This window comes from Stegastes partitus, unplaced genomic scaffold (genome assembly GCF_000690725.1).
Source record: "Stegastes partitus isolate 25-593 unplaced genomic scaffold, Stegastes_partitus-1.0.2 Scaffold2017, whole genome shotgun sequence".
Lineage (NCBI taxonomy): Eukaryota > Metazoa > Chordata > Actinopteri > Pomacentridae > Stegastes > Stegastes partitus.
In genome coordinates this window covers 45,404-54,782 of record NW_007579748.1, presented here as the reverse complement: position 1 = coordinate 54,782, position 9,379 = coordinate 45,404, and the positions used below count along the sequence as shown (strand labels likewise).

The following is a 9,379-nucleotide window of genomic DNA, read 5'->3' as shown; positions in this document are numbered from 1 at the left end:
CCAGTTCAACCTCTTTTGCCATTTTGTTTTATCCAGTTTATTAATTATCATTCTATGACTTACAGTATGAAATGCTTTGACATTTCTTCTGTTAGCTCCAATAATGAAAGTGCTTGTTCACATGCACTGTACCAGACATCATGCACTTTTTACATACAGTTGCACCCACACATTCCCCTTTGCACACACAACTGCAGCCACGTTTAACACAAAACCAAACCAGAGGAACCACCCGTCACCCAGTTCCTGTTTTTGTTGCGAGTTATTCGTCTCTACTTCTGCTTTAGTTCTCTATATGTGGCCATTAAGATGTAAAAATATCTCATTTTCTTCTTAGAGAAAGTTTCTAAACCTGCTCTGGAACTTTTAATAAAGACAAATCGTCGTCCGTTTGTTCATTCGTCCTGTTTTCTGTCTTGCTTTCTTGCACATATAACAGACGCGTCCTTCACACTGATTGTGTTTACTTACTGGTTATTTATATGCCTGTTTACATGACAAACACCCGTATCTGGCTCCTGTTTGTGCAGGCGTCCGTAATGTTTACAACACAAACCAGCAGCTTGACCCGACGCTCCCTTAATTGTGACTGCGGCCATTAAAAATGAGGATGCTTTGGCTCGCGTAGTCGAACTCGGTTTATCCGTCGTGTTACCAGCGATGGGAGTCGAGAGCAAATGTTGGACACGTCCTCCGCGGTCAGAGGACGAGGCAGCGGTGGGTGAAGATACGCAGCTGTGACCGGAGGGAGAAGGTCGACACGATGGAGTTCAGCGACCCCGAGTGGACAGAACGTTTCCAGACGAGCATCATTTTACCGACTGTTGGCGAAACCAGAGGAAGCAGCAGAAAGAGACGGTGCTGCATTAAAGATGAGAGGAGCTTTAATGTTCTAAAATCTCTGGTTTTTGTTTGGTGTTTGCCACAACAAACGATTGTCTTTTAGGGATAAGAAGAGCGTGATTGGTTCCACAGCGGAGACATTTTGAAGACTGCCCATTACTTTCTAGATTAGTTTTTAGATTCAACCTTAAAGTTAACTCAGACTGCCCTGAAACACTGACAGACAGATTTACTGGATGTAGCTCCGGCTTTATTTAGGGAACAGAACAACGGAGGTGTGTTACGTGAGTCTATGTGAAGAATTTTACATGTTCGATGGTGGGCGAGGAAAACTTTTTGGCGCTTTTTAGGCCACAAAACGGTCCTGAAAGAGGTTGTAGAGAAACAGTCGGCACATATTTAGCATCTGAATGTGTGCACGTCTACCTGAAGAAACTGTGATTCTCCACACAGACTTTCCACAGCTTTTTGGCAGATCGATGGTTCTGGAGTTTGAATCCCACCGTGCTCTCAAACTGCTCCGTCTGTCAAAGGAACAACGAGGAGAAGCCACAGCAGAGGGGGATAAATTAGAACGTTTTATCAGCTTCACAAGCCATCCAGAGCGCAGCATGTATCCCGTGTTGTGTGAGGATGAGTTAACACCAACCTCTCCTGGTCTGATCTTTATGTAGAAGTTGTTCCTCTTGTATGAGATCTTGAGTATTTTGGGCCAAGCGAAGCGGTTTATCCGCAGTCTGTCTTTGTAGACGAGGAGGCCGTTGGCGCACACACCTAGCATGATGTCCACGCCCTCCGAGTCCTGTCAGGAGGCAAAAAGCACATAAAACACTTCTTGTAACGCACTTAGCAATTAGCTCCTGTAAAACATCTCCACGTGCCACTTGTTTGGTCCAAATCAGATCATATTGTGCATCAATTGATTTATAAAGTAGCCTGCTTAAGGTCAACAGAAACTCGATTAGCGCGCACGCCCCCGCCGCCGCTGTCACTCAGACCGACTGTAACACGGTTAGCGGGCGAGCTAACTCGCTGGCAGAGCTTTTAAACCCGGGGCCATGTGGTAGCGGCGAGGGAGTATTGATCACCGCAGTGAATCAACACAGGAAAAATCTGTGGGCCTAATGGAGGAGGCAATATGTTGATAATGGACAGTTTTACTGGGACACGCACACATGGCGTGGCCTCGGCGTGCTGCCGGCTGCACATCGATCGCCATCTTGGTGCTGCAGATCCGTTTTAGCAGTTTGGCTAATAACAGCAAACAGGCCACGTTTGATGTTTCTGGGAGGAAACAGGGCTTGAAAAGTGACTCTTCCAGGGTGAATCATCTTCAAAGTGATGCAATCCCCATAATGAATCAATCAAATCTGAGAAAAATCTCATTTTTAACACGCAGCAACTTTAACAAAGCTGTTCCCTTCATGCTGTGAATATTTTCCAAGTTGAAGGCTCTTGAAGTAGAAATGGGGCGGATCGGAATGTCATGCTTTTTAATTTCCTTTTTTTCCATCATTTCTGAGCCTCATCACTTCATAAGTACAGCAGACGACATTTTCAGGGCTGAAAAACACATTTGAGCTCTTTCAAAAATCTATTTTACATCCACTCAGGGAGTCACAATCTAAAGACAAAACCTGGATCTTGTTCACCAGAAACCAACTTTGAGCAACAACATCACGTCTTCAGTGCAGTTCGACAGTCAGAGGGACACAAAATAGGGAGAAAAAAAACCAAAACACTGCCCACAAACGACTCAAACTGTTGAAAATGAACTGTTGAATGTCTTTTGTGCAGCTACGATGCCATAAATTAAATAAATAGAGCAAACTAAACCTTCATTTCTTTGATTACTTGTCTGATATAGTTTCAAAGCTGATTGAAACTCATCATCGAACTGCACGATTCTTATTATTTTTACAGTTTACGGGCGCTTTGCTGCAGAAATACCACTAGAATTTATGAATTTCTCCCCATGACAGAGCCTCTGTTCTCATCATTTTATCATTTAAATCTGTGCTTTTGATATTTTAACACACAAACACAATCAAACGCTGCTGATGACGAATAAATGTGGCCGGTAAAACCAACATGACTCTTCAAAACTTGGTGCAGAAACAGGTCAACTGCACATTTTAATATGATTAATTTACATTATTTTGAACAGAATTTTCCCAGAATGGTTCAAATGTGTCAAATTTAATTTATATTTAACACAAAAATCGTGCATTTTGTTGTGTCTGTTTGCCCGGATCCAGACAATCTGGCGGGTTTTTAAATTCTCCTCTCTGGTTTCTGGGGTCATGAAACTTGCACAACAAATTAATGGTGCAGGACAGAAATAGATCAATTCCCACAACTTTGGTATGCCTGAAAAAAAAAAGAAAAAGAAAAACGAGGCCTTTGAAACGCTCTCATCTCTTCCCTGCTTCCCTCTGTGTTGCAAACAAGTGGAGCAGGGCCTTAAAGGGGACTCGCCTCTTTCTCTCTCAAGGATCCGTCCTCGCCTCGCTCCACATTCGTCTCTACTCCCCAGTTTTTTTGGTTTTTTTGTCTCTCTGCGACTTCCTTCGTCCTCCGTTTTCTATTTAAAGACTCGTCTTTCTCTCACGCATATTTCCCCCACATCCCCAGTTCTGTCCGTCTCGCACAAAGACGCACAAACATGCAGGCGGTCTGCTGATGACCTGCTATCCCTGGGAGAGAGAGGCTGGCTGTTCCCATGGCGATGGCCTCCGTGAGTGTTTGTACAGCTGACACACACACACACACAAACTCAGATACACACACACACACTCGGCTACAGTAACACACCGACAGGCATCAAAGAAACTGTGCTAATCCTCGCCGTCGACAACAAAAGGAGAGCCGGGAGCAGCGCCGTTCATTTATTCATACCTTGGCGTGATGCAGGTCCACGCCGTACATCGACAGCTTCTTGGCGTTTTCTAGAAACTGGGCGTCGGCCTGAGCTGGTGTCATTCCCCTGAAAGCAGAGAAATAATTTATAAACTCTCAGATTTGTAATAATGCGGTGAAATATTCTGATATGTGCTTAACTTAGAGGGATGGTTCTGGGGAAGCAACTCGGAACGTGCAGTGAGCTAAGCTAAGCTAAGCTAGCAGTGACGCTACATTAACGGGAAAATTACAACAAGAAGCTACAACATTTTTTTATTTTTACATTTAAATCTTATTCACTAGCTGCCAACAGACGAGAAAAAGGAGTTAATGCACTTCATGGGTGATGAAAACAGCTTTTCTTTCACTCTCATGACTTGCTTTCGGCTCATATAAGAGAAAAATCAAAACTTTTCAACAATAAATGAGGTTAAAAACTCTCAGATTAGCTAAAGCGCAGTGAAATATTCTAATAATTCTTCAGTTTATGCGTACGATTTTGTGCATGCTACTTGGAAACTGCGGCAAGTTAAGCTACAGCGACGTGTCAAAAGACGACCAGAAGCTACTTCATTTTTTAAATTTACATTTAAATCTTATTCATGTGCTGCCTACAGACAAGGTCATGTATTTATATGTGCATTTTGCAGAAAATAAGAATAAGAATACGTCACATACTGATTCTTAACTGTATTTATTACATCAAAAGAAATGTTTGGGAAAATGCATCTAAAGTTATTTAATTCATAAACTAGCAGCATCATGCTACTGAGGACTGTAGCTAAACTAGCAACACGTACACATGTTTTAATGACACCTAAGCTGTGTTTTCCAACCTGTGGGATTTGTGGAGTTCAAGAATCTTCTCCTCCATCTCTTTGTTCTGATTGGGCGCAAAGGTCAGCTGACCGATGTGGTCCAGAGGGCGAGGCTGGTCGGGCTCATAGTCGCCAAACTCCGCCTGTAAACCAGATGTTATTTTGAAAAAACCAATAACCACCTGCACGGCGCTCACACGCAAACACAGGTGTGCGTTGACGAGCGTTTACCTGCAGCGTGTACGAGCCCAGCAGAGCGTGAGTGACGAACGAACACGGCAGCCGTCCGGAGGCGACGTCTTCGCGGAGCTGCAGACACAAAAGGTACCTGAAGAGAGAAGGAGGAGGAAACAGAGGCTGGTTTTAGCAGAAGGACTCATTCATGTGGTTCTCTTTGAAGCGGATTCAGCTCCTTTGTTCATAATGATGATAATAAAACGATCCAAAGCGCCTCTGGTGAGGATTAAGCGTCTTTGTCGGTGTTTGTTGCACAGTTTTCTTACTGTGCCGCTACACCAGTTTACTGGGATAACCTCACGTCTAATCCTCACCGTGACCGACCCGCTTACGTAACATCTCTGCTGTGAATCGTCCAGCAGTCGGTTTACGAGCTCCTCTGCAGCGTTTTATCATTTTATTGTGGGTAATTATCAGAAAATGTGATGGACGGAGGTTACAGTTGGATCGCACTGGCTTTACAAAGTGTAAATTTCCACACCTGCAGGTCTGGAGAACTGTTCTACTGCAGGTCAGCGGAGGCCAGGTGTGTAACTGTGTGTCCTCGTTTGGCCTTTTAGCTGCAACCATCAGAGAAGCTGTTCGCTCCATTAGACGCACATTTCACCTTAAAGAGCTGGGAGCATGCCTCGCTGTGGGTGTGCATGTGTAGAAATACAAATGAATCTGCAGCCGTGTGTGTGTTCTTACATCTACAGTCACTTTAAGATTCTACATCAATAATTACCCCACAAGTGTAATGTAGAGAGTAGGAGACTCAGAACTAAGAAGAATCACCCAACTTTTAAACTCTCCTAAAGCTCTTATTTAACACCATGTCTCCACTGCCACAGTTTTCTCCAGCAACAATAACGTCATGTTTGACAGCCACAGAGCCTGATGGTTGCGTTTCTAAAGGTTTGGTGGAGGTTTTAAACAGTAGAGCTGCAGCGAACCGAAGCAAATCTTGGACTGTAATCATCCAATCGATTGGTTGCACGGAGAAAAAAAAAAAATCAGCAGGTTATTTGCAGCCTTATTAGCTTAAATTAACTCTAAATCAGTGTGAAAAAATGGCATTTGGAGCAAATTTAATCATTTTATTGTGGTGATTTTCTTCTAAAATTATAAGAACCGACTCAGTTTCATATGATTTCTGAAAATATATCAACTGGTGACGCAGCACCAGAGCTTCTGAGGAGTCAGCTGCTGTTTTTCACACTTTGGCTGTTAAGCTGCTACACAAACTGCTGCTTGTGAAGTTTATTCTCAACTTTCTTGTCCGTTAGTCTGAACGAAATGCAGCCAAACCAACTTAGTTTGGAGGACACGACCGGCCAGTTCGGGGGTGGATTTGGGTGACATGTTGTTTGAAAACTGGTGTATTATTGGCAGCAAGCAAAACAAAAAAGTAGAACCACCACCACTGAGGAACAGACTGACACCGCACATGAGGTTTACATTATGCTGAAAGCTCCCCTAAAAGTGCGACAACACAAGTCCTTAAAACCCATGAGGTGTGATTTTACCTGAATCTACCTGTGACTGGACACAACCGGCTCTCTGCTTTCTTTCTAATCGAATGCTGTGAAGATAATTAGGAAGGCTGAGCTCCCCTGTTGTGCTGTGCTTATGCAGAATATATTGTAAAGGCAGCAAAGTCTTGAAGGGTATCAGTTTCTATAAAAAGAACATTTCCTCAAAAAAAAAAGAAAAAAAAAAAGAAAGTACGGGGGTGTTCGAAGGTATTCTGTTCCTCCTGCTTCAAGAAATAATCCTGGAAATCTGTTGAGCTTCTCTACTTGTGACACCAGAGATTGTAGTAAGATGAGAATATCGACCTGGAGATGACTAATTAGGACTAATTAAACCTTTTTTTCTCATCATGTATCTGCAATATCAGAGGTTCCCTAAATTACTAAATGAGAACTCTTTAAATGTTGAATATATTTTGTTTGTTAGATGTTCGGAGTCATGGGTAAAGAGAATTATTAATGATCATTTTTAAGCTGTTTTATTGCGATTATGAAAATACTTAACTGTTGTCCAAACTAACGAGAATTTGGTGTGAAGAGAGCAAACAAACACCACAGAGCGAGAACCAAAACGACCTATTGCACCACATCACGCTGCATATTTCAGTTATTTGTTATGTGGCGACAACACGCCTCCCAGTAAACGCTAATGTCGCTCTGACAGCTGGACGAGGACGCAGGAAGCGGTTCGCTAATGGTTTGGTGTGACGCTGAAAGGTGATAACGTGTTAATGCAGCGTTTACGACCCGCTCCGCTGCACCCGAACGGCCATAAAACGACAATAAACGCAGGCCCGAGCTGACGGTGACGTGTGAATTTGTACCTGGTGATGTCCTCGGTGAGCAGCGAGGGGTCGGGAGGGTAGAACTTGACGTTGAACGCAAACTGCCAGTTGTTACCTGGAGAGAGAGAGAGACGGGTTGGGATTCATTACATGTGCAGAGAAAACAGCTGAGAATCTGGTGCATCCATCACGCCCATCTGTGGGGCGGCAGCAGCGGAGGATGAGAGCGAGGGCGGCTAATGCAAAACAGCTTTTTTAATGCGCTAAGCCCGGCACATCACGCAGGCTTGCATATGCACACAAACAAGCAGCAGATCTGGGATTGCGTAACCTCGTTCTGGCTTCATCAAATGCCACCGTACTGTAATCTTTATAACAACCAGGAACAAAGACATCATCATCATCATCAGCAGCAGCAGCAGCATCACCGATAACAACTCCATCACTGTATCATTACACGGTTTCCTTCTGGGGAGGCTCTAATTTCATTTCAGTCTTCATTTAGCTCCAATTTTCTATTCCCATTCCCACTGGAGGCCATGTTGCTGCGCCTGCTGCCCCTCTCCGTCCTGCTCACACACACATTCGATAGAGAGCGGCGGTCACGTCATCTGGAAAATTCAATCTGAGAAAACCTGACATCACAGCGAAACCATTTCCTCCTCCAAGGTCATCCGTGCACACACACACACGTGCACGAGCCTCACATGCTTCACAGCTGCATCCCAGAGGAGCAGCGACGGACGTTAGACGACCACAGAGGTGCCACACGCGAGGACAGATTTATGGTTTTTCCTTTTGTTTTTCCACAGATGTCACTTGTTGTTGTGTACAGTTGGAACAACAAGTGCTGAGAGCAGATTTATGTGTTCTGCCGGCAGCGCTAAGTGCTCCGATGTGACCGTTTCACCTTTTCTGTACGACCACGCGTCAATCACCGCTCGATACACGATGCACAGAGCAAACACTCATATATATGTACATACCAGCTCTCCCAGCTGCACAACACGCTATCGTGCATGGATTTCTCATCATCCACCCTTTTTTTGTACAATATTTTCGCTGTGCAACGTTTCACCTTCATACCATGAATGTTTTCAGAGCTACAGACCCTTACAATACGTAGGAGCGGGTCCAGATTCTTTTAATTAGTTTTTCCATCATTTCTGAGCCTCGTAGCTTCATAAGTGCATCAGACGGACACGTGAGGCTGAAAAACACATCAGAGTTCTGGTAAAAACTGCAGCCAAATCAACTTTAAACCCACTCCAGGTGTCTAAAGCATCAACATCACTGGATATATTACAGTCTGATGAGCAAACCTGCAGCAGTTTGACACAATCATTGGCATCTTTCCTGATCAGTCATCAGAGAAAACATGAAAAAGTGCATTCTGGGTAAACTTTCAAGGCTCATATCAGCATTTGGTCAGAACAACAATGAAAGGTCTCGTTTTTATCTCCCAGGATCGTCTTCTACACGTGATTCTAAACAATACAGGAAGAAGGCAACGGTTGGTTTATTCATGGAATTACCCGAGACTACTTTAAATTCTCAAAGTTAAAGAGATCCGACTATTTCATGTGCTAAAGTTTATGTAATGCTCATGCAGTGATAATCAGAGAGTCCCAACACGGATTTAATCTGTTTAAATCCACCCAAAGCTGCATGAATATCATTCAGATGCAAAGTTCAGACGTGAGCCTGGTGTTGGTCAGTATCAGCAGAGTGAGGCAGCCGAAGCCGTGAAGGTTGGTTTGATTACGGAGGAGAAAAAAAACTGGAGTTAAACATCAACAGAGAGAAAAAAAATCTATTGATTGAACCAAACTCTCTGTTTGGCCTTCAGCAACATTGACAGCAAAAAAAATCTTTATCAGTCAAAGTGAAATCAAAGAGGTTTCAGAGGCGCCTGACTTGATGACAGCTTCCATGTGTGCCGTTTATTGAAATGGAAATCCTTTTCCTTCAGACGTGCAGCCAGCTTCATTACTTTGGGATGAAGCTTTGACTCTCGGCTTAATTCTCATTTGTCTTCGTCTTCTTCTTCCATCTGCAGCTCATCAGCGCCTTCTGTGATCTGCACCGAGTTCCTGTTGAGCGCATCACACATGCAACATGTGCAGCAGCGGCCGTCGGGAGGCCACGTGACCTTACACCAGGACCTGTGCTGGAGACGTTTTTGTGTGTGCACATTTCTCCACAAAAACTTGTCACATGTTGTGTCGGATGATGCAACCTTCACGTGGAGGATCGTCACGGTGACCAGGGGACGGTTTGC

The 9,379-nt window shown here is 43.9% G+C and overlaps 1 protein-coding gene across 4 annotated transcripts in view; it reads right to left on the bottom strand.

Moving 5' to 3' along the window:
• The window catches only part of epb41l2 (erythrocyte membrane protein band 4.1 like 2), a 56,039-nt gene that overhangs the window by 35,859 nt on the left and 10,801 nt on the right, over positions 1-9,379 (bottom strand). For all 4 annotated transcript variants that reach the window (XM_008303487.1, XM_008303491.1, XM_008303489.1 and 1 more), the window contains exons 6-11: positions 7,138-7,213; positions 4,794-4,890; positions 4,581-4,705; positions 3,742-3,829; positions 1,493-1,645; positions 1,270-1,367 (exon numbers count right to left, since the gene is read on the bottom strand). In XM_008303487.1, the coding sequence (XP_008301709.1) occupies positions 1,270-1,367; positions 1,493-1,645; positions 3,742-3,829; positions 4,581-4,705; positions 4,794-4,890; positions 7,138-7,213 (637 nt within the window). The remainder of the gene's footprint in view (positions 1-1,269; positions 1,368-1,492; positions 1,646-3,741; positions 3,830-4,580; positions 4,706-4,793; positions 4,891-7,137; positions 7,214-9,379) is intronic.